General features: G+C 45.5%; 1 protein-coding gene across 2 annotated transcripts in view; it reads right to left on the bottom strand.

The window, feature by feature from the left end:
• The window catches only part of LOC119162991 (WW domain-binding protein 2-like), a 217,221-nt gene extending 198,920 nt beyond the window's left edge, over positions 1 to 18,301 (bottom strand). For both annotated transcript variants that reach the window (XM_037414876.2, XM_075882658.1), the window contains exon 1: positions 18,098 to 18,301. In XM_037414876.2, the coding sequence (XP_037270773.2) occupies positions 18,098 to 18,153 (56 nt within the window). In that variant the 5' untranslated portion in view covers positions 18,154 to 18,301. The remainder of the gene's footprint in view (positions 1 to 18,097) is intronic.
• Positions 18,302 to 27,623: the final 9,322 nt, after the last annotated feature.

Genomic DNA, 27,623 nt, shown 5'->3' with positions numbered 1-27,623 from the left:
GATAGCTAAATTTTATTTCTTTATTTTTACAAATACATCTGGAGTGATGATTGATATGTGGGGTTTAACGTCCCAAAACCACCATAAAATTATGAGAGACGCCGTAGTGGAGGGCTCCAGAAATTTCGACCATCTGGGGTTCTTTAACGTGCACCCAAATCCGAGCACACGGGCCTACAACATTTCCGCCTCCATCGGAAATGCAGCCGCCGCAGCCGGGATTCGAACCCGCGACATGCGGGTCAGTAGCCGAGTACCTTAGCCACTAGACCACAGCGGCGGGGCTACATTTGGAGTGTTTTTGAGGGTTAAAAGCTGCAGTCTGCCTCTTGAGAGCTCTTTGAAACATGTATGTAAGTTTTAACTCTAATGGTTCCCCTGGAAACAATATTTCAGGGGACCCCAAGCTCTTTTGCATTCCTTTGTATTGCAGCCACATCCATGAAGAATGCAAAGAATGCCACTGGTTACGTTAGCCAGCCACTTGGCCCAGAACTTTCTCTAGTGCAAAGCAGTTCTGCGCTATCCTTCAAGTTTGTGGAAAAAAATGTTTAGAAAGAGAACCTTACAATGTTTCAACTTTCCGGCAAGTAAACAGCTCTTTTTCTCAGAAATCCATATGAATTATCTTGTAGCTTAGTGCTACAAGCAGGTTGTCAATTTCCTTTTCTATTTAGCGTGACTTGCTTTATTCTGGGATTCGCCCTCCACGACTTCCAATTTATTCGGTGTTGATGATTGATTTGTGGGGTTCAACGTCCCAAAACCACCATATGATTATGAAAGACGCCGTAGTGGAGGGCTCCGGAAATTTTGACCACCTGGGGTTCTTTAACGTGCACCCAAATCTGAGTACACGGGCCTACAACATTTCCGCCTCCATCGGAAATGCAGCCGCCACAGCCGGGATTCGATCCCGTGACCTGCAGGTCCGCAGCCGAGTACCTTAGCCACTAGACCACCGTGGCGGGGCAATTTATTCGGTGTTTTACCAGTGTATGCAGCAATCTCTCGACTCAAGAAGACAGTCGTACAACCTTAAGTACGCACAGTACGTACATGCATATATATTAGCTGTGCGATGCTGTATTGGTGTTTTCCGTACTGCAAGTGCCGTTTATAGGAAACACCCAGTGTTCTTTTCAGCAATTTCAAAGCAATGCTGAGATGTGCGCTAAACCGGAAATGAATATTGCAAGATACAACTTTATCATCAACAACAAATCTGCATCGACTGCCGTATGCAGGAGACACTTCGGTGATGAAGACTATGTGATTGCGTGCCATATAAGAAAACTTCTTCCCTACCCCACGCCTACTCTCTTTGAGGACTATTTTTCCTACTAATTCCAAGTGCAAAGAAGCCTCGCCAAGATCCTGTTTTACGAGCTTCACCCCTATGTGAAGCATAAAGAAAGCTAAGAACGGAGCCCAACGAACCAGATCTGGATGTTGCGACCTTACTAGACAAGAAGTCGTAAGTTTTTTTGCATGCAAACAATTAAAAGCGACGCTCGTAGCATGATACCTGGCTATGATAGGAAGATTTCGCTCCCAACTATCGTATCATCGTTCAAAATGTGATAAGGTGCAGAAATTGCTGAAAGAAGAGGAAACGACGTCCGAATATTATTTGTGCATCTTCAATGATTAGGCAACTTGCTCTACAACGTACGGTGAGTGAAGAAGCACGAACGAATTCATTTGCCCACGTTGCGCGTGTTGGGCAGAGTGGTGGAGGGGGGCCAGAGTCGCAGCGCCCCCCTCCAAACAGCGACGAGAGGCACGTACTACATTCGATGCGAAGGGTGTATGAAGCGAACACGCAGGTTCAGTCTAGCCCAACCGTGTCTCTATATACCGTGGATAACGCATACATTGCCGAACTCCCGAATAGCCGTGCTACAGCTGAAACAACCTCCTTCATTGGCTACACTAGCACAAAACGCGATGAGCTTGCTATCTTGAGTGTCCGAGAATCAAGGCATGTGATGCGGTGTGCATATCAAATTTCCAACAATTAACATTGGGAGTTGCTCATAGGATTTCAAGCTGACTGGCTGTGCCGCCCGCAATCTCCGACACCAGCGTAGCTCCCGCCAACTGGTTTGCCCTCCGCGGTTTCCTTACGCCATCAAGTTCTGGCCAAGTGGTTCCCCGTCCTAGGTCTTCTTCTACCACTCCCAACTTTCCCATCTCCTCCTTTTTCTGTCACTTGCCTGTCTTATTTCTCCTCGTTTTTCTGTGGCTTGGCTGTCTTATCTCTTATGCAACCTCCTTATTATGCCGTGAAGCTCTCCCCGTGGTGCCCCTAAGTGCCTTTTTCCGTTCCTCCAACAATCACTATATAAGTTAACATCGAGAGACTCGGGCTGCCAACGAAATTAATGCAGAAGAAAAAACTACAAAAAGAAAGCGCCATCGTGAGAATTCTCCAATTGATTTCAGGCCACCTAGACTATGCACATTATCATGACTGAAATTTTGTGCACTGAAGGGTGCCGCTTGCACCCCGTACCCAAGACATTGCAACAGAATTGCGAACTGCCATGTGAGTGTTACATGTGCTATCGAAAAGAGTTGAGTTCATTCGGTACAAAACCACACCTTTGATTTCCTGCCATTTAAAAGCACGAACAGTGATTAGGCCTAGGCTACAATTCCGCATGCGGGAAGTTTGTAGAAGACAACGTGACGATTTGGCGTCGAAGCATCCCACTCAAGCACTGATCCAAATCAGCGCGCCTGATACGATCTTTAGTTTCGCAGCCATAGACGTCATACTCTGCCCAAACGGCGCCACGAAAAACGCCGCCACCAGCGCCCCCATCGCCATGCCAGTCATAAATGTGTAGTGCAAAAAGAGCTGTCCACAAACAAACGTGCATAGGCTCATTCTCTTTCGTTGGTCTTGAGGCGCGGTTTCCTAAAAAGCAAGGACCTGGCAAGCTTCTTCCTTCAATACCACCTCGCTTCAGAAAAGTATGATGCTAATCAAAATGAATAACACATACAATGCCAAAAATGTTTCAGTTATTTCGGCAAGCTGCAACCATAGGCGGATCAACCTGTGGGGCAAGGGGGGCACAAGCCTCCCCACTCGGAAAGTTGTGGGTGTTGAGCTCCCCAACTTTCGACAGTGGCCACTGTCGGCTGCACGCTGGGGAAAACAACTAAGGCGAAATATTCTTTCACCACTGTAATCACTCAATTATATTGAGTGATTACAGTGGTGAAGGAAGCTTTGGACAAGTGCCAAAGATTATTATATTGAGTGATTACAGTGGTGAAGGAAGCTTTGGACAAGTGCCAAAGAAAACCGAGATAACGAAAGAGTAAACTTGGCCTTTGACAAGCTGTACATAAATAACCGAGCATACGTCTGGGACTGTGAAATAGGAGAAAGAATACCACTTGAAAAAAACGACGGAAGCAGCAATCGTCCGATAACCAGACGATATGCCCAGTCACTTATCAAGACCTAAGAGGACAATCTACGATTTCCTCGTGTGTTCGGTCAACAAAAAGTAAACGTTCCAATATTCGCATGAAGCGCTCAGGACAAAAGTGTCTCCGATTGGTTAATGTGAATGTCCGAAGCGTAAGCAACAAGACTGAACTCATGGAAATTGCCTCACTTGAATATGACCCTCATGTAGCGATTGTGTCTGAGACATGGTTGCGCCCTGAAATAGCTGACGATGACATATTTCCACCCTCGTATGAAGTGTTTAGGAAAGACAGAGCTACAAGGGGTGGTGGAATAGCCGTCGTTGTGAAAGACACAATACAGGCTACAATTATCGCGAGTGTCGATGAACTAGAGTGTGTATGCATCAGACTGTCTAGTTGGAGCCATAGTTTTATTTTACATGCCGTATACAGACCCCCTGAGGCTACGTTTTAATGCATGGCAAAATTACGAGAACATATGTCTCAGTTTCGCAATAAGAAAATTTTATTAGCTGGTGATTTTAACCTACCTTCTGTTGACTGGGAACGCTTTACATCGGGGCCCTTGAACAAAAAAGAGACGGAGGCTTTGTTCGACGTCATGCTTACTCATAACCTGATGCAAGTTGTGAAAGAGCCAACCCGTGTGCATGGGTCCAGTAGTTCCAATCTTGATTTGGTATTTATAAGCCGTGAACTAGAGCAACACACTGTTTCCGTGAAACAGGGCCTGTCTGATCACAACTTAGTGTATCCGTTCCCCTTACCAGATGCACGAGCGATAAAAAATCGTCGGTTCTTAGTTTCAAAGATTACTCACGAGCAGATGACGTATCTGTGATAGACTACATGGAATCGTGTTTTGCCGTATTTGATGCTGAAGATGTCGGAACAATGTGGAACCGATTTAAAGCAATGTGTCACCATTGCATAGACAACTTCATTTCGAATAAACGTAAGAAAGTTCACAAACAAACTCCTTGGATTATGCGCGATATTATTCATTTAAAGCGAAAAATAAAGCAATCACGGAAAAAGAAAGCGCAGACTAGTGCTCTTTCAACCCTCAAGGTCAGCCTTGCACGAGCGGTACGCTCCTCTAAAGATCGCTACTTTATGACACTGCTGCCCAATTTCATAAAAAATGACCCAAGTAAATTCTGGAATTATATTGCCGACAAAAAGAAACCCGTGACAGAAATAGCAATTGAGGGCGTGATTGTTCCTGACCAAAAAGCGGTTGCTGAGCATTTTAATTCGTATTTTCAAAGTGTGTTTTCTGGTTCTAATACATACGTACCAAGCGGTAAAGTTTTCGATCCATCTGAAGCATCTTTTGTGTCTTACTCTGGCGTATTCGCGATGCTTTTAAACCTTAAGTCCAAAACATCGTGTGGACCGAATGATCTGCCAAATATGTTTCTACAAAGGTATGCTGAACATGTCGTAAATTTCCTGTATAAAATTTTTGTGTTTTATTGTTGGCATCAAAGCTACCAGGTGACTGGAAGGCCGCTCGCATTAGTCCCGTATTTAAAAAAGGGAACCGTCTTTCTCCTCAAAATTATTGTCCTATATCTCTAACATCATCCTGCTATAAATTAATTGAACATATTATTGCCACCCAAATAGTAAATTTTTTGGACTAACATTCTATTTTGACACAATTTCAACACGGGTTTAGAAAGGGATATTCAACAGTAACGCAATTGGTTACAGTAATCCACTCATTTGCACTAAATCTTGATAATATAGGCAAACTAACATAATTTTCTTAGATTTCAGTAAAGCGTTTGACAGAGTACCTCACGATAAACTGATTCAAAACTTAAGCGGATTGGCCTTCCAGACATTCTCGTGAACTGGATTGCCGAATATCTTACTAACCGGTCACAGTTTGTGCCATTATTGACCACCGTTCACCATCTCTTCATGTCTCATCAGGTGTGCCCCAGGGAAGTGTACTGGGGCCATTGCTTTTTCTCATTTATATCAACGATATTGTCAATGTCATAACACCTACAGTACAAATTAGGTTATTTGCCGATGATTGTGTTTTAATTCGTGATATTTACTCTGTTCATGATCAAAATGAACTTAACACAAATCTTTCCAATATAGATCAGTGGTGTAATGAATGGGGAATGACCCTCAACGTAGACAAAAGTGTCTGTATGCATCTGACACGTCAAAAAAATTTGCTAGACTATATCTACAAACTAGGGCCGTCATCCCTGAGAGAGGTCACTAGCTATAAATATTTGGGCTTGACCATAACTAACAATTTATCCTGGAACGTCCACATAGACAACATATGTTCAGCTGCCCTCCGAAAACCCGGCTTTTTAAGACATAAACTGCGTAACTGCCCTCCAAATGGAAAGCTTCTTAGTTTTTATTTTGTAAGACCTAAATTAGAATACGCCAGCACAGTATGGGATCCTTACACTAAGTTCAATATTGATAAAATTGAGAAGGTTCAAAGGAAAGCAGTTTGTTCTATATACAACAAATACTTACCATCTGAATCTTCCTCTGCACTAATGACTGCAAATGACATTCAGCCACTTGCTTCGCGCAGACTCAAACAACGGCTTGATTTCCTTTTCTTGTTATTTAACAATTAACTCGCCGTTGATCCATCACCGTATCTATCTTTCATATCAACTAGGCAGACCCGACATCACCATCCCAATTTGCTTACCCCATATTTCGCAAAAACTGATGTCTTTATGTATTCTTTTTTTCCACAGACAGTGTCTGATTAGAACAAATTATGTGATCCCCATTCATTGTGAATTAAGTAGAGTGAATTGCATTATGTATGGTGCATGTTATTCCTGTTTTTTGTATGTGATGTGCCCTTCTTGCTTGGACCATTTATGGTTCGCAGTATGCACTAAATAAATAAATAAAATAAATATTGTTACAATGAAATGAAACTTTACGAGAGAATGTTTCAGCAGTGACGATTTTCCTTGAAGGCTCTTTGTGAGGCTTTCCGCCCTGTGCTGTATCATTGCAGAGCAGGCTAGCGCTAAACAGGGGCCCTATATTATTGTCATAGGGTCATGATCTGGACGAAGCGAGCAGACTGCAGGTTGAATAATGTTTGTTTGCTTTCATTTGGGCCAAACTTCTGGCCACATAAAAGGAAAGTCAGATTGCAGCAAGACATTGGCTCTGATTGCATCGGCCATCGATCAACTGCCAAGCAGCGAAGCACGTCGGCACTTATACACTTGACATCAAATATTCTAGCATTATTGCTAACGGTGCAGTAGATTCAAGAATAATCTGTAGTGCTCACGAAGTGGACACAATCTTAACAAAATGATCTACTGCAGTCCCGAAGCTTCTTGAACACCGTAGGCATGGTTTATACTGAGAATTACTGACAGTGAAACGGGGCAATAACATAACTTAGAATGTGGCATTGCCCCCCCCCCCCTATGAAAAAGGCATAGTCCCGATGCTTTAACAAAAAGACTAAAGTAAAATAATAAAGAAAATAAACAATAAGTACAAGCAATTAAACACAGCAGCAAAGACAAAACACAGTCCTCAGGTTCGAGCATGAAATGGCTTGAAGCACACGACATAAACAACTTCAGATCGTGCACGGCGCCGTAATGCCATCGGGAACAACCTCGTAGTCAAATGTACCTAGACGTCGAACTACCCTGTACGGTCCGAAGTACCGTCGCAGAAGCTTTTCACCGAGTCCACGCCAGCGTATCTGCGTCTACACCCTAACTCGGTTACCAGGTTGGTATTCCAAGAAGCTTCGTCGAGGTTAAAACGGCGGCTGTCTGTCGTCTGCTGATTCTTTATGCACAGGCAGGCGAGTTAACGACCTCCTTCAGCGCGCTGAAGGTAGGCGGTGACAGCAAGGATCTCTTTGTCAGCGATGTGTGGAAGCGTAGCATCGAGCGTCGTCACTGGGCTCATTGCATAGAACAACTTGTACGACGTCATCTGCATCCTTTCTTAGACGGCCGTATTGTACACAAAGGTCACGTACCAAAGGATTGCATCCCACGTCATGTGCTTGACATCGACGTACATGGCCACCACATCAGCGATAGCCTTACTTAGACACTCGGTCAGGCATTGATTGGTGGGTGGTATGCGGTTGTACCACTGTGGCTTGTCTGGCTGAATCTCAGGATTGCTTGAGTCAGGTCAGCAGTAAACGCCTATTTCTGTCGGTGTTCACAACCTCTGGGGCGCCATGCCAAAGGACGATGTTTTCAACGAAGAAGTTGACTACCTCAGCGGCACTGCCTTTGAGCAGGGCTCTTGTTTCGGCATAGCAGGTGAGATAGTCAGTAGCTACAACGATCCCCTTATTTTCGCAAGTCAACGTTGAAAACGGTCCCAAGAGGTTCATTCCGATCTGCTGGAACGGTCGCCGGGGAGAATTAATTGGCTGGAGGAAGCCTGCTGGTCTTATGGGTGGTAATTTCCGTCGTTGACAGTCTCAGCATGTCCTCACGTAACAGGTGACGTCTCCAGTAAGGCGTGGCCGATAGTACCTTTCTGGTATCTTCGCGAGTGTGCAGGAAACACCAAGGTATCCTGCCGTCAGATCATCATGCAAGGCCTGGAGGAGTTTTAGTCGCACAGCTGAAGGCACCACATGAAGGTACCTGGCTCGAAGCAGCAAGTCTTTTTTTGAGGCGGGGGGAGCCGTTTTGCAGTGACGACACAAGCACCCACTTGAATACAATCAGAACAACGGAGGTCCCGCCCTTGATATATTCAATTAGGCCCCTAAGTTTCGGGTCGGCCCGCTGTCAGTTCAGCGAACTCGTCGGCAGTTATCGTTCCCAAGAAACAGTCGTCATTCAGGTCATCGGGTGTGATGAGTCAACGAAAGCTCAAGACAGGCAGTCGGCGTCAGAGTGTTTTCTACCCGACTTCTAAAACGATGGTAGTGTCGTATCCTTAAAGCCTCAGGCTCCACCACACAAGGCAACCTGAAAAGTCCTTCAAGTTAGCTAGCCAACAAAAGCCGTGGTGGTCGCTCAGAACTTTGAAGGGCCTGCCCTAGAGGTGAGGACGAAACTTTGATGTCACCCAGATGATGGCAAGGCACTCCTTTTTTATTGTGGAATAATTGCTTTCCGCTTTGGATAGCGACCTGCTAGAATAACTAATAACCGTTTACAGTTAGTCAGTCCTCTGCACAAGGCCGGCGTCGAGTTCTATGCTGCCTGCATCAGTGTGCATTTCTGTTTCAGTGTTTTCGTCTAAATGCGCAAGTAAAGGAGACATCTGCAGGCGCTATTTTAGTTCCCCTAATGCTTCCTCCTATGGCGTTTCCCACTTGAACTCAATGTCGGTCCTCGTAAGATTAGCGAGTGGCTCGGCGATGCGGGCAAAGTTTTTGATGAAGTGCCTGTAATAGGCCCACAGGCCCAAAAATCGAAGCGCAGCCTTCTTTTCAGCGAACAGCGGGAATGCAGCGATGGCGACTGTCTTCTGCGGATCAGGTCGCACTCCAGACTTGCTTATCATGTGGGCCAAGAACAAAACTTCCTCATGCACAAAGCGGCACTTTTCTGGCTTCGGGGTGAGTTCAGAGGTCTCAATGGCTTAAAGTGCAGCTTAAAGGCACCGAACATGCTCGTTGAAGCTCGAGGAAAACACGACGACATCGTCAAAGTAAACGAGACAAGTCTTTAATCCTGCTAGCACTGCGTCCACAATGTATTGAAAAGTCGTAGGTGCCGAGCGAAGACCAAAGGGCATGACCTTGAACTCGAAAAGGCCGTCTGGTGTTATAAACGGCATCTTTTTTCGGTCTATTTCGTCAACTCGATTTTTCAGTAGCCAGTCTTCAGGTCTATTGACGGAAAGTACTTCATGTTGGGGAGTCGATCCAAGCCGTCGTCTATCCGTGAGAGAGAACAAATATCTTTTTTTGTGATTTTGTTGAGGCAGCTATAATCGACACAGAAACGTAGGGTTTCGTGCTACTATTCTGCAACACGGCGGATGACGCCCACGTACTCTTAGACGGTTGAATGATGTCGTTGGGTAGCATTTCGTCGACTTGCCTCTTTACGACCTCGAATTTTCGCGTTCAAACTCCGTAGAGGCTCTGCCATAGTTGTCAGGCTTCCTCTGCTACGATGTGATGTTTTGCCACTGGGATCTGGCAAATTTTCGATGATGACGAAATGCAGTCCTTGTACTGCAAGAGCAGAGCCGTCAGCTGTTCTTGCTAGTTTCGGAAGGCTCGGATTGAGCTCGAAAGCTGGGTGAGAAGCTTCGTTCCTTGTAGTAGGTTCTGCACAATCGGCAGGGGCGAAAGCCCATTACTAAATTCCATAATTTCGTCGATGAAGGCTACGGTTCTACTTTTGTTCACATGTTTGTACTCGTTGCTGAAATTTGAGCATAACTGTCGTTCTACCTTTGTTCGTGTGTACTCACTGCTGAAATTTGAGCATAACTGTTGACTTTCCTCCTCGCAGCTCGGCGATTCCTTGTGCAACACATATCGCGTTTGACCAACAGGTGTTGATTGCCTTAATCGCGCTATCAGACGCATGCTCTCTAAAGAAGGTGTTTCTGACTCATACAGGTTGAGTGACGTTTCGCTAACATACTTAATACCCCGTTTCTTTAGGTCATATGCCTCCAAAATTTCTCGTGCTAACTTGTTTGTATTCCTTCCCAGGATCCTAATCTGAGTGAAGCATGGTGCGCATTCACAGACTGTAACATGTGCATTTAGATGCGCACCGTCCTTATTCTTTACCGTGAGAGTGTAACCCTAAGCAAGTTAAGCTTATTTGTCAGAAAGTGGCTGACGTTTCTTTACCATGATTCTTTTTCACTTACAATTGCCTGAAACGGAGTGCTCGGTTTGTCCGTCTCTGTCATGAAGAAAGTATCCAGCCCGTCCCTCTTGCTTATAGCTATTTCTTTTGCCAAATCATCAAGCGCATACCTTTTACATAGCTCTAGCCACATTTCGCTTTACTGAGACAAAGTTCTTCATAACAGCTTGTCAAGGCTTGTCCCCATAAAGGCGCAAAGTTGACTATTTAATCAAGACATGTGCCAACTAGCCCAACAGCGAGTTCTACTAGTGGCGGTAGTGCTTTTTCTCGGGATATTGTTATCGACTTTGTTCTCAGGTCGATGACCACACTATGGAGGCTCAAGATGTCCATTCCAAGAATGACATCTCGAGCAATGCTGTAGCGCGAGGAAGCTTGAGGGATGCATGCGGCTGTTGATGGCCACTCCGGCTGCGCATATTCCTTCTGGTGTTACTAGGTGGCCTCGGCCTGTACGGATTGCAGGGCCTGCCCAAGCAGTCCCAACTTTATTCAACTTCACGATGAAAGTGCCACTGATGACGGAATAGTCGGCACCAGTGTAGACGAGAGCTATGATGCTGTGGTCGTCGATGAGGATGTCGAGGTCGCTAATTCGTCGCCTGGTGTTGCGGTTAGGTCACGGATTTGGATCACGGCTACGACATTTTGTACCCTTCCTTTAACGTTGCGTCATCAGGTCTTCTTCTGGCCACGAAGTTTCAACATCGGGACTACCTTGACGTTGCGGCTGGTTCTTCAAGTTGCGTCGCGGCGCCTTTGGCGGCGGCGGATCTTCGGTTGTTCATCAAACGGTAACCGCACCTCCATTGGTTGCTGTCCTTAGTTTTCCAAATACAGGCTAGGTGACCGGCCCCAGGTCAGGCCAGTGTACGGCCAGTGGCGAGATGACATGCAGTGACTGGGTAATGGTGAACGTGAGGATGCTCGGGGCGTCCACTGTGTTGCTACGAAGTAGTCAGTGATGTCGTGCAGACTTTCGCCCCGATGAGTACACGATGCATAGGTGGTGAAACCACGCAGTTTCTTTTGGTGGTACTGGCAGCGGCAATAGGTGTGCCCAGCTTCTCCGCAGTGATGGCACAGGGGTCGGTAGTCAGGGGCACGCCACAAGTCGGTTTTCCTCAGAACCTGGCGCTGGCTGGCGGGTGGACAGTAGGCCGTGGCTGCAGTGGAATTGACGTGGGGCAGCGTCTTATTGCGGCGCTGAAGAAGCGTTGCGGTGAACTGTAGCATCTTAACTCATAGCTTCGTGCTGGGGTAGCAGTTCATCAGGAACTGGAAGCAATCGCGGACTTCCTCGTGGCCAATGTCGGCAATCGAATCCGGTTAAGGCTGCGCCAATATTAAGAGCTTTCGCATCTCCTCCTGCACGATCACTCAGATAGTCTCGCGCAGGTTATCAGAGCAGATTGCATGAACATTTGCATACTCTGGCATCGAGCAGCGATTGAACTGACAAGTGCGCATCTCCAGCGCCTTCTCAATTGTAGTCAATTCTGGGAGGAATGCGTGAACGGTCTTCAGTCGATTTCTTATCAATCTCACGAACGTCTCCTGTTTGACCTCTCAAATGAAGAAACAAACTTTTTTCCTCAGGCATATCCGGGTCAGTGTGACGGAAGAGGTGGGTCATTTCTTCTGTAAAAATCGCGACACTTCCCTTTTGGTAGCTGCACCCGGGTTTCTAGCAAAGCAGCGGCCTTCTCTTTGGGAGCGACGCTCATGAACACTTGCAGGAATGTGCCGCAGAAGGCATCCCAGGTTTGAAGCGCAGACTCCCGATTTTCGAGCCAATCCTTGCAGCCTCTTCTAGATAGAAGTACACGCGATGGAGCTTCTCTTTCATGTCCCAGTGGTTGAGGGCGGTGACACGATCTTAGGTCTCCAGCCAGGTCTCCGGGTCTTCAAACGATGACCCACGGAAAGTTGGTGGCTATCTTGGCCGTGGCCGATGCACGACAATCGCAGGCTGTGACACAGCGGTTGTAATTGTAGCCGCAGTCGAGGTCATGGCCTTCGTCTTCTGAGCCTTGTCTTGTAGAGGCCCGCACTCCGATGGTAGACCTTGCTGCCGGCGGCTTGTTCGCTGCTCCTGGCTGGCGTCGGTGTCAATTACACGATTCCGCGAATTATTCGCGCGTTTTGGTTTGCCGCAAACTGTAGTGTCTGATAACGGGCCCCAGTTTGCAAGTCAGCAGATTGGCCAGTTCATGACAGATAACAACATAACGCATCTACGCAGTGCCCCTTACCACCCACAATCGAATGACGTTGCGGAACGCACAGTTTGCACTATTAAGGACGGTCTACTTAAACACTCGATGATAAACGACCTCGAAGTTAAACTAGCACGAGTACCGCTAGGCTACCGACGCACGCCTCTACCGTGCGGAAAGTCTCCTTTGGAACTGCTGCTTAATTATCAAGTGCGTTCACGCTTGGATACTTGTGTGCCATCTTTATCTCGGAGTCAGTCGCAGCCTTCCAGATTCCAGCCCGGAGATTCGGTGTGGGTGTGCAACTTTGGACACGGAAGGCGGTGGTGCCCAGGCGTCATTAGAGGCTCTGAAGGTTCGCGCCTCGTGAAAGTCGACACACCAGAAGGGCCGACCCGGCGTCACTTAGACCAGATTCGTTCGCGAATGTCACCCGGGGCTCCAAAGGCGGACACTTCTGAATCGGTATGGCCCTGCCGCGACAACGCGGAGCAGCGTCACCACAGGAGAGGCTATTAAGCCCGGTCACTCCAGCACGCATGAACGCTGTTCCCGTTTCTTCGGCAACGCTACCAACATCTCTTCCAGCTGTGGCTGCTTCCCTAACTCCTCAAGTCTTACGAAGGTCTACCTGACTACGAAGGCCCATGCAAAGACTCAATCTTTAAAAGAAAGAGAGAAGTGATAACAAGTGCAGTGTCAAAACGTGTTCAACGTCATCCACTTGCGTTACGTCAAAGGCAAGCCACCTATGTATACACTTATTCGTCTGCAAAATGAAGGCTTTCTGCATTGGTTCTCAGTCCGGCTCGGTCACTTTGGGCTAGTTACTACACAGACGTAAGTGGCTAGATGGATGGATGGATGGATGGATGGATGGATCGATCGATCGATAGATAGATAGATAGATAGATAGATAGATAGACAGACAGACAGACAGACAGACAGACAGATAGATAGATAGATACGCTGATAGACGCCAAAAGTGTCCCCAGTACGCAAAGACATTCTTCTCATCTAAAATGTTCGTCAGCGCTACCGTATAAGTATGAGCACTATTTTTTTCATGTGCCCATTCTCATGGGCGTCAAAGTCAGGTTATTCTTCGTTGACCATACAGGCTTACTCTGAAATTCTCGGCAATTACAACACTTGGGAACGTCGACCAAAAATATGGATGTAGAAGTGCGATCTGTGTGACAACATTTCTGCGAATCAGTGTGCCAGTTTTTTTAATTAGTGAAGGGACAAGAGGATGTACCAGAGTGGACTGTGAGCACCGAAACATTGCTACGAATGCCAAAGTATTGACTAATAGTCAGCTCAGAGCTCACTGTTTTTCATTACATTTTGTGGTAATTTTGTATTTTGTCGAGTATGTGAAATTTGAACAGTCTTCATATGCAAGGCAAGAAAGAAAAAAAAATATTGTGCCCCCTTTGAAGCGGCACTACATACATAACATTCCCACGGCATGTCAGCGTCCTTTCTTTCACAATTTCAAGCCTCACAGGCATTTAAATAACTCAAAGGAACGCGCAAGACACGCGCAGCTGAACCACGAAGAGATGCACATTACTAAAGACGCGACGGGGAACGCTGGTTCTGCGAACGAGTGACGAGCGCGCAATTTTCCAGCGTATGGAAACCATTTGCCACTTGATGACACCGCCCCACCAGCTGAAATTGTGTGAGTGGAAAGGATTCTTTACTCAGCCCATCTGCTTTTACAGTTGGTGTTCGTTATGTGCGACAACTAGACATACCTTTTGAGGCAAACTATGAAGCCTGAAGTTATAATCCATACCTGTTTTACCAGTTTTGTTATGTTTAATTGCACCACATTCAGCGAATGTTTGAACTCACATAAACCAACTTAATTTTTTATATATATATGGAGCTACCACCAAAAAATGCCTATGAGATTTATGATTTATTGAAAATATTTAGGTTGAAGCACTGAGCAAAAATAGATATAAGACACAATATGCATATACTAATGTGCAATACTCATTGGTAGTTAGCATCTAAAGGAAGAAGAAAAGCGAGATTATACGAAACTGGCCAGCAGAAAATTTTGCTAGATTCAATGCTGTCTTGTAGGTTCCCTAATAAAGATAAAAGAAATTTCTCTTCATAGAATCACAGAAAGGGGCCTGCTGCTTTATTGCATAGACGTTCAGAGTATTAGCTAGTATAGTTTTGTCGCTTTGTCGGTAATGCGTGACCAAGTAAAGCCATAAACTGCCCCATTGACACAAAAATAATTCATCTAGTTTTCGTCAAAGCACTAAGCTACTTCGTATGGAATATAAGTCTAATGTAGTCTACATAACCGCTAAATATTATGGTTCTGCTATGTAAAGAAAAAAATGTATTCCTACACAAACCTTCATTATTTTGCCCCTTTTCATTGGAACATAAAAAATTACTAATTACTTTATGTCCAATATCTCTTCATAGAAACCTTGAATGGCACTACTTCTAAAGGCACAGTAAATTCCGCTTTGTTACGTTGAATAGTTTCCCCGTACTCGCAGTACAACGGAGACTTGTTCAGCGAAAATGCTTTTATTGCTCACACTATTTTTATGCTACTTGGTAACACTTCCAACCAGGCAATAAAATCAGATGTCATTGAAAAGAGGGAATAATAAGCTTTCTGAAGTAGCCCTATTCAGTTTTCTTTGTGAAGCGCAGCAAGCCCAGTACATCCGCAAACAATGCGTAAAATGTGGTGTGGTTGCAGCCGCAGTGGGACCACCACCTTAAGAAATTATGTTAATACAAATACGATGAGGATAAGCAAGGTGCTAAAACACTAACACCCCAAATTATAATATTTTAGTGAAAATGGATGAGAAGCTGATAATGAAGGTAATATAATACTAGTAATAATGTAAATGAATACACGCACCAAAACACTAGAATTTTAGCAAACAAGGCAAATTATGGTGCACGCAAGCTTTAATATATGTGAAAAGTATAATACTTATTTTGCAAAAGTACAATATCAATCATTCAATGAAAAAAAACACATGTTTGATCTCTCCACCATAGGAGCCAGAATAGCAAAAAAGTAAAATGTGCTTTTACAGAGAAAATTCAATATTTACTGTACATTGATAAGGGAGGATTTGCCGAATGTATGTTTTGGTATTTGAGGGCTATAGCACCTTTCAAAGTGGATATACCTTCAATGATGCTTGGTACATCTCCATCCTAACGACAAACATTCATGACTATTTTATGAAACAAACCATTGTGATTTATGTAGATGATAACCACAAAAGCACGCTTAGAGAAAGAGGCGTGTTAGCAAGATGAGCGTCACATCTAGTGGTTATGGGGCTCGATTACCGACCCGAAGATCGCGGGATCGAATTCCGCCTGCGTTGGCTGCATTTTCGATGGAGGGGAAAATGCTGTAGGCCCTCAAGCTCAGATTTAGGTGCACGGTAATCTTTACCCCAGGTACTCGAAATTTCCAGGGCTTGTTCTTCACCGCCTTTTCCTTTTAACTGCATTGTACGTGCAATGAATGATGTTAGCCCTGTGTCTCCCTTGCCCCCCTTCATTGGAAAAGGGTACTTGATTTTCTTACAAGCTGCAGAGGTAAACTCTGTAGAATCGAACAAATGCTTGAGAGTGTTATACAAATAAATATAATATTTCAAATGCACTTCAGGCTCTTACTATAAGGGTGCCTTCCTGAAGAATCAGTAAAAAATTGGCACTCAAAAGAATAACTCTGTATGTGAAGGGCCATGTGAGCTCGAAGCATATCAACTCTAGCTGCCAACAGGCAATATTGCCTAGAGAACCTCAGGCATGACATGCTATACTCCGTTTTCATGCCTACGTACACCTTAGCTAGCTACTAAATGAACAAAACTTCGAGGATGATGCGCCAAGAAGCTGAGTTCACTCTATTGAGGATGCTAGCTTGTTTTGCTTTCACTATTTCCATTGTGATTGAACCCCGAATTCTGACACAAACTCGCATTTCAAGCTTCCCTTGACCGAGTTGAGCACAGTCCTCCGCTTTCAAATGAGAAATACGCGGAGAAAGTACCCTTTCACATACATTGGCCGCTTTGCAACCTAATCCTGCCAGTCGAGTCACCAACTATGGATTTAAAGCACTACATTACTGCTTTCCAAGTGCAATGAACCAATGGTATTGATAATCTGCGTATATTGTCTAAAACAGATATGTTAAATTGGATGTGCTGATTGTGTCGTTTATGAATGTTGGGTGACTTCTGTTATGCTTACTTAGATTTGCTATGTTATGAATAGTTCTGTAGGTATTTAAGAGTTGCTATTTTGCTGTCATGGGCCACATGCTCGTTCTTTCCTATTATTGATTTTCGCTGCCTTTTGTAATTCCGTAACTTTTTTCCTAGGTGAAAGGGTCAGTCAAGCTATGACATGCAGCTTTTTTTCCTTCCCACCAAATCCCATATACAATGTGTGTTCTGTGTATTTGTCACGTGGCTAAATAAACTCGAACTCAAAATGACTTCTCAAGAATCACTGCACATTATCACTTATATGACTAGAGACTCGTTCTAATGTCTAGAGACTCTTATGAAAAGAAGGTGGAGTGAAGGGACGCTCTGGAATATGGAAGTAAGTCTATATTGACAAAACTGGATAGTATACAATTTCTCAACGCAAGGCCCTACTGTCCACAACTTACTAAAAATTCACTTCAGAGCTAGTTGAATAGATGCTGCAGCTGAACTACCGTCCCGAACTTTAATATCACCTACACCTAGAAGGCTGAATGTAGTGAACATTTCAAGGCCAGGCGGTAAGTTCATATTGGCTTCAATGAAACGGTCCGTTTGGACTGAAACCAGGAAGAAAGGTCGGTGTGAACCCAAGATAATAGTGCAGCAAGGTACTTTAAACAATCAAAACAGTTTCATCAGACCGCAAGACAATAAGTTTAGCGAAATAATACGCATTCGCCGCGTTTTGAAGCCCAGTAGTGGTGGTGGCCGGCGTCGCACTAGAAACCATCAGAACAAGCCGCGCACTGATCGCTTACACAGCAACAGCAGCAGGATGTTAATAAATCGCGTAATCTGCCTGGTGCCTACTCGGAAAACAGCAGCGCAGCGAAAAAGAAAACGCCCGCAATTCTCCTGAACCGTGAACTGAGGCCGCCCATCTGCACTCGACCACAGGTGCAAACCTCCATTGCTGCTGAACTGACAACGGCCCACTACGTTCCATGCAAAGTTTGCACGACACGCGATGGTAAGAACTGGAGATTGCACCTCTAACCGACAAAGTATTTCCACGCGATCTAGCGCGACGCCCAGCCATTCGTCTACGGAAAATTCTAGAAAACGAAACTACATCCATCAGCTGACGCAAAGATTTGCAAAGCACGGCACATTGGGCGGCTCGAAACAAAACATATGTGCCAACACAAGCAACGGCATGTCACTCATAATAAAAGCCATCCACGCGTTCCATCGACCAACACCGAGGAGAGTGCCAAAACGTCGTCCACGGCGGTCGCCAATAATAATGACAGCAACGGAAACTTACAACTCGCCTTTGAAGATGAGAACGCCGCCCGGCGCATGAGCAGTGTTCACAGACATGCCTCGCAGTGGTCCTCGACGTCTTCAGCGCTCGCTGAGCGACGTTGATTCACCAACGGTTACACACAATTACAAGCACAAGTAACTCGCAATCTGCTGGCTCAGCGCTGGCTGGCTCGTACTTCGCACCAACGTTTCTAGACTAGGTAAGTTGCAAAACTGAGCGATGTTGCGCGGCGCCGCCGCTGCCAGCGACAAATATGGCGCTGCTGTCGCATCCAGATTCACTCACTGCATGCTCGCTCACAGAACACCTAGCTCGCTCGTGTCACTCCCGTAACCTCCATCGCTGTGCATGTTGCAGTGCGTCGATATCTGTGGAGGCTTCTTTCTGCGTTATAATTTTTGTGCTTCAGAGCGCCCTGTTCTGCCCTGTATGTGTTGCGTGTTTTCATCATGCCCGGATGTTGCGTTCTCGGCTGTGGAGTAGCTACAGGAAATAAGAGACACCGCGACATTTCTTTTGTGCCCACGTGTACCTGAGCAGCGAGAGGTATGGGACCACGCTATTCCTCGTGCAGATAAGAAACTGCCTCAGCACCTCACGTGTGTGTGATATGAACTTTCATGAGAAGGACATCCTGAAGACTTTCACTCACGTGATATGGTAAGAAGGTACAAATCGCAAGAGAAAAGTGGGACCTCGTCGAAGGATGCGTTCCACGAGTATTCCCGAATTCGCCCGCTTACCTTTGTCGCGGGGCCCGCGACAAAGAAGCAAAAGCTGCCCGATAGGAGTGGGGTATTTTCCGGAATATCATCGGCGAAAAAGAATTGACTATCTCCGAGCACTGAGCTCGAATACAGTGAAATAAGTCTCGACATGCCGTCAATTAACTAGTGTTGTCGTTTCGCTTCAAGACATAGAAAACGTTATTTTGCATGCTGGCGGAAAGTTGTTGAGAATGGCGAGACAAGACGTCTTGTGGTGTTTCTCGGGCTCAAAGAAAAAAAAAAGAGCGCTATTTGTGGAGAAATGCGTTGTCGCCGCAGAAGACATGACAGTCACCATTAGCAGCCGTCACCATCACTTAGCCAAGTCGCCTGGTAATGCAGATACCATCACCCAATGGGCCGAACTTCTGGAGGACATAGAAAAGCTGCAAGTGTGTTGATGTTGTCCCAATTGATTGATATGTGGGGTTTAACGTCCCAAAACCACCATATGATTATGAGAGACGCCGTAGTGGAGAGATCCGGAAATTTTGACCACCAGGTGTTTTTTAACGTGCACCCAAATCTGAGCACACGGGCCTACAGCATTTCCGCCTCCATCGAAAATGCAGCCGCTGCAGACGGGATTTGATCCCGCGACCTGCGGGTCAGCAGCCGAGTACCTTAGCCACTAGACCACTGCGGCGGGGCATGTTGTCCCAATGCGCCAGCAGGCAGACTCGTGAGCAATTACTGCGAAGTACTCACCGATACACCAAAGTGCGATCTCTGCTCGAAGCTTTGGCTGCAGCTGTGTTAACAGGTTTCATTGGAGGAACTACAAAAGAAGCAGAGGGAAGACATGCTCAATAAAATGGCCGCAAGCGTAGCTTTTCGACGGTCTAAGTTGCTAAAGAATGTGACTGACATGAAAAAAAAAAGCTGACTACATAACCAGACAAAAGCCACAAGATTGCGCCGCATTGTTGTAATTTATTTTCAAGGCTAAAAAACACAGCCACAAAAGAGGATGCCAGACATTGTAATTGGGTTTTTCGCGTCTAAAAATCTATTGCGAACGTACACCTACTAGCAACTAATCGACAGACTCGTATGTTATGCTATATATATCAAGCATTGTTTATTGTGGGCAGTTGAGAAAACCATAATTATACTGTATTTGCGTTACACCACTAAATATTACGCAGCATTAGGTTTCTGCGGCAGCACAGCGAATCTCGATAATATACTGTTGGTAAGCTCTTTCAGAACGGCCGCCACGGCGTCTTGCCATGACGACTACGCGTTTTCGTCTGCTAGCGAAAGCTTGTTGCGCCGCTAGCGCCACCAAACCAAAAGCTGTCCTGGCGCCCTGTGCCGAGTAATCTGACGTGGGGAGTTTTGCAACTTACCTAGTCTAGAAACGTGACTTCGCACCACGCAAACACAATTCACTTACAGAAGGGAAACTGTACCTTTGACATTGCTACAAAAATAAGGGTAGTGGTGGCGCTGTGAACTAACTCATTCAACCTAGAGACGGCGCTGCTAAAACTCATGCAAAGAAGAAGGCAAAATGGTTAGAGATTGAGGAGCAGTTAAACAAAGAACAGATAGGCGTGTATGCGGTTACAGAAACACACCTTAGAGACTTGGAAGAGCCACCACATATTAAAAATTATGTTTGGGAAGGGTGTAACAGGACCATATCGGAAAGGAAAGGTGGGGGTGTAGGAATGCTAATTCACCGCGGAGCCAAATGGGTTAGAGTGAAACAGACGTGTTCAGAGCACCTCTGGATTCTGGGCACAGTAGGTGGAAAGGAAACGTGGCTAGGGGTAGCCTACTTGTGGACGGGGAATAACTGCAGAGAAAAGAATCAGGAGATAGTGGATTGCATGAGTGCGGATATTAAGGAATTTGGTAATGGGGCCGAAATCATCCTTCTAGGGGACATGAATGCCCACATACATGACCTTGACGGATATTCAGACACCAATGGGAAGTTATTACTAGATCTTTGCGAGCAACATAGTCTGGAGATAGTTAACACGGGGCCTAAATGTGACGGCCAGATCACATGGGAAGTCGGAAACAAGCAATCAAGTATTGATTATTGTCTCATGACTGAAGGAATTTACCACAAACTGACAGAAATGAGGATAGACGAGGAAGGCATTAACAGCTTGGGTAGTGATCACAAACGAATAACATTACAAATGGGATACGAAACTGAAAATATGAGCATGGAATCAAAGTCTGGCAGCTCGTATTTAAATGACAAACAAATAATAAATATAGCCGCAAGAGTTGAGGAAGAAGTAGGCGAAATACCAGGCAAGGACTGGGAGTATAGTGAGCTGTTACATCTAATGACGAAGGAGATAGGGAAAGAGAAGAAAACTGTTTGCTGGAAAGGAAAAAGGAAGCCAAAAAGTTGGTGGAACAAGGAAATCCGGGAGGCGATCGAGAAGCGACGCGAAGCATCACGGGAGCATAGAAAGGCAAAAAAGGAGAAGCGGCCGCAGGACGAAGTCAAAAAAATATGGGAAATATATTTAGAGAAAAAATCCCTTGTACAGAAATTGGTAGAGGCAAAAATTAAAGGTGAAAGTGAACGCTGGATGACAGAGATACACGAAAAAAAGGAGGCCGCGCCTAGGATTTTTTGGAGCCACATAAAGGCGCTAGGTAGGAAGTCTGTCACAACGCAACAACATATTCTAGATGAAGGAGGAAATCAATTGGAAGGGTACGAAGCGCTAGGTTACATCCAAAAGGTAACAGCCGATTCGTTTCAAAAGAGCGTCCAGGGGATCTCCCCGGTGAGTAAAAGTGTGGCGGAGAAAGCAACAGAGGAAGAGCTAGTACTTGATAATTTCAACTGGAAAAAGGCCGAAGGAAAAATTCCAAAGCGCACTGCCGCGGGTCTAGATGGGATTCCCGTTAGCCTCATTAACGAACTAGGACATAACACTAAAGAAGCATTGTTAAAAGCAGTAGAAAAAAGCTTAAAGGACGGACAAATACCGGACAGTTGGCGACAAAGTAGAATGAACTTAATCTATAAAGGCAAGGGAGAAAAGGACAAGATTCGCTCGTATAGACCACTAACCATTACATCGGTACTATACAGGTTGGCGATGCAAGCAGTAAAAATGAAAATAGAAACATGGGCCGAACATAACGATATTTTGGGAGAACTTCAGAACGGATTTCGAGTCGACAGGCGGTTAGACGATAACCTGTTTGTTCTCACTCAGTGTATAGAAATATCTAAAATAGAGAATAGGCCCTTGTACGTGGCTTTTCTAGACATCACTGGGGCATACGACAACGTTAATCAGGAACTTTTGTGGGATATATTGAAAGGAATGGGCATGGGCGACGACTGTATACAGCTTTTGAGGGAGATATACCGAGAAAATACAGTTTGCATAGAGTGGGAAGGAATGCGTAGCAAAGAGAACGTTGAGGTTAGCAGGGGTCTGAGACAGGGATGTCCTTTGTCCCCGCTGTTATTCATGCTGTACATGGTGAGTATGGAAAAAGCGCAAGAAGGTAGCAACATTGGTTTTAATCTGTCACACAAACAGGGCGGCATGATGATTGAGCAGAAGCTTCCAGGTTTATTTTATGCGGACGATATCGTCTTATTTGCGGACAGTCGAGATGATATACAGCAGCTGGCGAATATATGCGGAAGGGAAGGTGAAGCTCTTGGACTAGGATTCAGTGTAACGAAGTGTGGATTGATGGTATTCAATGATCCCTGTGATCAGACGGTGTCCATACAAGGCCAAGAAATACCGAGGGTAAGTGAATACAAGTACCTTGGAGTATGGGTAAATGAGAGTGATAGATACATGGAGGTACAGGAAAAAGCCTCGGCAGCAAAAGGAAAGAGGAATGCGGCAATAATGAAGCACAGAGCGTTGTGGGGATACAATAGGTATGAGGTGCTTCGAGGTCTGTGGAAGGGTGTAATGGTTCCAGGGCTTACTTTTGGGAACTCAGTGGTGTGCATGAGGGCAGAGGTGCAATCGGGAATGGATGTAAATCAAAGGACTGTGGGACGCCTCGCGTTGGGTGCTCACGGGAAGACGACAAACGAGGCTGTAAAGGGCGATATGGTGTGGGCAGGTTTTGAGGCGAGGGAAGCGCAGAGCAAAATAAGGTTCGAAGAAAGGCTAAGAAATATGAAGGAGAGTAGATGGGCAGAGAAGGTGTTCCGTTATTTGTATAGGAAGAGCGTGGACACACAGTGGAGAAAAAGAACTAGAAGACTCACTAGTAAATATACGGCTGGTATTGTAAGCCATATGTCAACAAAGAGCGTTAAGGGAAAAGTCAGGGAGGTGGAGAGGATTTACTGGATGGCAGCTATGGAGAAAAAACCGGCTTTGAGTAACTACCGAAAGGGCAAAAATGAAATAAGGAGGGAGGCATTTTACGATAATTCAAGGGGAAGCGCTTTACTGTTTGAAGCGAGATCGGGTTGCCTTAGAACGCGTAGTTTTAAAGCAAGATTCAGTAAAGAAGAAGAACAATGCACATGCTGCGGGAAAGATAAGGAAACGGCGGAGCATGTTCTGATTGAATGTGGAGATATCCACCCAGGTGTACGTTTGGGCACGAGCCTACAGGAAGCCTTGGGTTTTAGGGACAACAATGGAAAGCTGAACACACCCGCGATTGAAATAAGTAAGAGACGGTTAGAGTATTGGTGGCAGAAAATTAGAGAGAAAGGACAAAAATAAATATTGGAAAAATAAAATATGGACAGTGTGCCGTAAATGGCAGAGAACTTAAGCTGAAAATTTACCTTTTTTCCATTAAGATAGAATTTATCGAAGTAGAGGCATTAGGCCAACATAAAAAAAAGAAAAAAGGTTTTTTTTTTTGTCGAGCCTGGTGGCATACTTGTCACCACCCCGTTATAAAGGGGACGCTCATAGCATCCATCCATCCATCCATCATACGGAGGATAATAAGACAGTGTGGACATACACGAATCTAATTAGACTCTTTGAGCTAGAGCTTGCTAAGACGCGTGACAAGTCACCCCGGAAAAGAAGACACACACCCAAAAGTTGGTGGGATGAGGAAGTTAAGAGAGCCATAGCAAAACGTCAGGAAGCCTCTAGGGAACACAGACATGCTAAGCAGCGGGGTGAACCGACAGATGATGTTGAAATAAAATGGGTAACCTTTCTAAGCTGTAGAAGGGATGCATCCCTTCTGATCAATGAAAAGATTAGAAGGAAGGGAGCACAGTGGCTGGCAGAAGTACATAAAAAAGATAGAAAGGCAGCTGCGAAATTTTGGAACCATCTAAACTCCCTAAGAAATGAAACGAGCCTAGAGCAGGGATTTATAACTACAGCCCAAGGTGCTAGGCTAGAAGGGAACGAAGCTATTGAATATATAAGAACAAAAGTGACAGAAAAATTTCAACAAAGAAGTACTTCATGCACCACAATAGACGAGGACGAATCAAGTGGTGCAATGGCTCCATTTTCACAACAAGAGTGGGAAAGGGCTGAGAAAAGGGTTCCTAGTAGTACATCAACAGGCCCAGATGGCATTCCAATTAGGCTGATAAAGACATTAGGTCCGAAGTCTAAGCAGACTTTGAGAGAGGCAGTGAGCACAATAATAATCGATGGTGAAGTTCCCGATGAATGGAAACTTAGCAGGATGAGCATGATCTATAAAGGAAAGGGGGACAAAGCTGACATAAACAACTACCGTCCTATAACAGTGACATCAGTGGTCTACAGGCTGGCGATGCAGATTATAAAGGAAAGACTGCAGGCGTGGATAGAGGATGAGGGGGTGCTGGGGGAACTGCAGAATGGGTTTCGGAAACACAGGAGGTTGGAAGACAATCTGTTCTCACTGACGCAGTGCATCGAAATAGCAGAAAAGGAACAAAGGCCCCTGTGGCTAGCATTTTTGGATATCAAGGGAGCATACGATAGCGTGGTTCAAGAGGAATTGTGGGGAATACTGGACACACTAGGCGTGGAACATGTAGTCACTAATCTTTTAAAGGGTATCTATAAAGGTAACAAGGTAGTTATAAAGTGGGAAAAACAGGTATCCAAGCCTGCAGAGGTAAAACGGGGGCTTAGGCAGGGGTGCCCCCTGTCACCCTTATTATTCATGATGTACCTACAAGGATTAGAGGCAAAATTAGAGCGAAGTGGACTGGGCTTCAACCTCTCTTTAGTCAAACAAGGAAAACTTATTGATCAGGCACTACCAGCATTAATGTACGCAGATGATATAGTGCTAATGGCCAACAACAAGGAAGATTTGCAGAGATTCATGGACATCTGCGGTAATGAGGGAGATAGGTTAGATTTTAGATTCAGTAAGGAAAAATCAGCAGTCATGATTTTCAATGACAACGAAGGTAGTGAGCTTAGAATACAGGAGGTCACGCTAGAGATAACAGATAAATACAAATATCTGGGCGTATGGATAAGCAATGGGACCGAGTATCTGAGGGAACACGAAATATACGTGACGACTAAAGGTAACAGGAATGCAGCAGTCATGAAAAATAGGGCACTGTGGAATTACAATAGGTATGATGTTGTGAGAGGAATATGGAAAGGGGTCATGGTTCCTGGGCTGACGTTCGGCAATGCGGTCTTGTGCATGAGATCAGAAGTTCAAGCAAGATTAGAAATTAAGCAACGTGGAATAGGTAGGCATGCTTCAGGAGCTCACGGGAATACACCAAATCAGGGAGTACAAGGTGATATGGGATGGACATCATTTGAGGGCAGGGAAGCTAGCAGCAAGATAAAATTTGAGAAGCGATTGAGAGAAATGGGGGAAGAGCGTTGGGCTAGGAAGGTTTTCAGCTACTTGTACATGAAGAATGTCGATACAAAATGGAGGAAGCGAACCAGGAAGTTGACTGGTAAATACTTAGAAAACAGCAGGTGGCCAAACCAAAAAGAACTATCGGTTAAGAAGAAAGTGAAGGAAACGGAGACTGACATGTGGAGAATGGGCATGATAAAGAAGTCCGCACTAGAGATCTATCGAACGTTTAAGCAGGAAATTGCCAAGGAAAGGATCTATGATAATACTCGGGGTAGTTCTCTACTGTTTGAGGCCAGAACGGGAGTACTGCGAACCAAGACATATCGGGCCAAATACGAAGGGGTAGACACAGTATGCAGTGCGTGTGGAGAGGAAGAAGAAACTGCCGAACACTTGATAATGTTCTGTAAAGGGATTCACCCTATAGTTCAGGATGATGGCGCAGAGTTTTTCAAAGCACTTGGGTTTAGGGACCGGGAGGGCAAAATAAACTTTAAGCGGGTAGACTTAACTAGAAGGAGGTTATCTGATTGGTGGCTAAAGTCAAGGCACGAGTGAAAATTAAACTCTTCACTGCAAAGTACGAATCCTCAAACTCTTTCTTTTTTTCCTTTTTTTTCTTTTTTTCTTTTTTTAAGGGAAAAAAATATAGTTTTTGGTTCATTAGGTATTACGGCTTGGTGGCGCTAGCCACCGCCCAATCTAAAGGGTACAGCCATATTCATCCATCTATCCATCCAACTTCCGCCCTACTTTTGAGCTGTGCGGACGTGTTTTCACCACGGAGGAAGGAAAAGGTAAGGAGAGGCCCTGACGTCACTCGTTGTGAAGCCGCAATGAAGCCGGAAGTCGGCCATATTGAGTAGGCAAATTCTCCTCTCTTGTTTACATATGAATGCGAAGCAGAAGGCGCGACTCCCTCTCCGGCTCGGAAAGCACGTGGGCTGCGCAGCGCGTGTGTCGTGACGATCCGAAACTAATGGAACTGGGCTCATCACTCAGAGCCAGCGGGACACCTTCAACGAAATCGCTTCGTCCGAGTAATAACAAAGAGTAACAGCTCGCTGACAACGAAGCAACTACGAGAGAACGCGCGCTAGATGCACTGACAACGGCGAGTGCTTTCACGTCATTAATTCAGCAACTGTACAGACAACACGATCGGTAGTGTGCCTTCTACGGTTGCATTCCGCCACGCGACTGACGCAGCGTCCTGCCACTGTGTCCGTGTTCAGCGTGAAACTCACCTGCGTCAGCATTCTGCGACCGTGGTGACTTTGAGCACGGTGCTAGTGACAGTTGAACGTGGTTGCTGTTACGTTGAGATTACATGCAATGCTGGTGGAGAGTGTACCAAGCGGAACAGAAAAGGTGTTTTAATACGCACATGCAAGTTGTTACTGTACACACACAACACGAAACTACGTATGTGCACATGGTCCTCACGGCGTCTTGCTGGGCTCAACAGCGTCGTCCGTTGTCACAAGCAGGAGCACTGCTCAACCGTCACTGACCTGCAAGGCGTTCGTCGTCATCCAGCTTCGCCATGGTGCCCAACGCCATTTCGCTGAACACTAACTGCTTCATCCGCGTCATCCGCCGCGCGACACATGGATATGCACTTGTTCTACGCACTGTTGAAATCCCGTGATGGACAAAGAGATTTGTAAACGGTGCTAAGAGTAATGTAACAGCCAGACGAACACTGCGTAACCAATAACGCGGCGCAGAGCACAGATATTGTCCGCCACGGCTCAGCACGAGACCTGGGGAGGCACACATTCCGCCGTCAGCCGCGGCCGCTCACTGCTAGACCAGCTTCACTGCGCAACACGTAACCATAACAACGCCGCCATTGTGCCTACTGATAATGGCTGCCATGATGTCATTTCCGCCACACTTTTTACGCCCTGCACCGGCTGGGCATGCCCTCTCCTTACCTTTTTCCTTCCTCCGTGTGTTTTCACGCACTC

Source organism: Rhipicephalus microplus, unplaced genomic scaffold, assembly GCF_043290135.1.
Source record: "Rhipicephalus microplus isolate Deutch F79 unplaced genomic scaffold, USDA_Rmic scaffold_13, whole genome shotgun sequence".
NCBI classification, from domain to species: domain Eukaryota; kingdom Metazoa; phylum Arthropoda; class Arachnida; order Ixodida; family Ixodidae; genus Rhipicephalus; species Rhipicephalus microplus.
The sequence above is the reverse complement of the archived record's forward strand: the minus strand, read 5'-3'. Positions and strand labels throughout refer to the sequence as shown.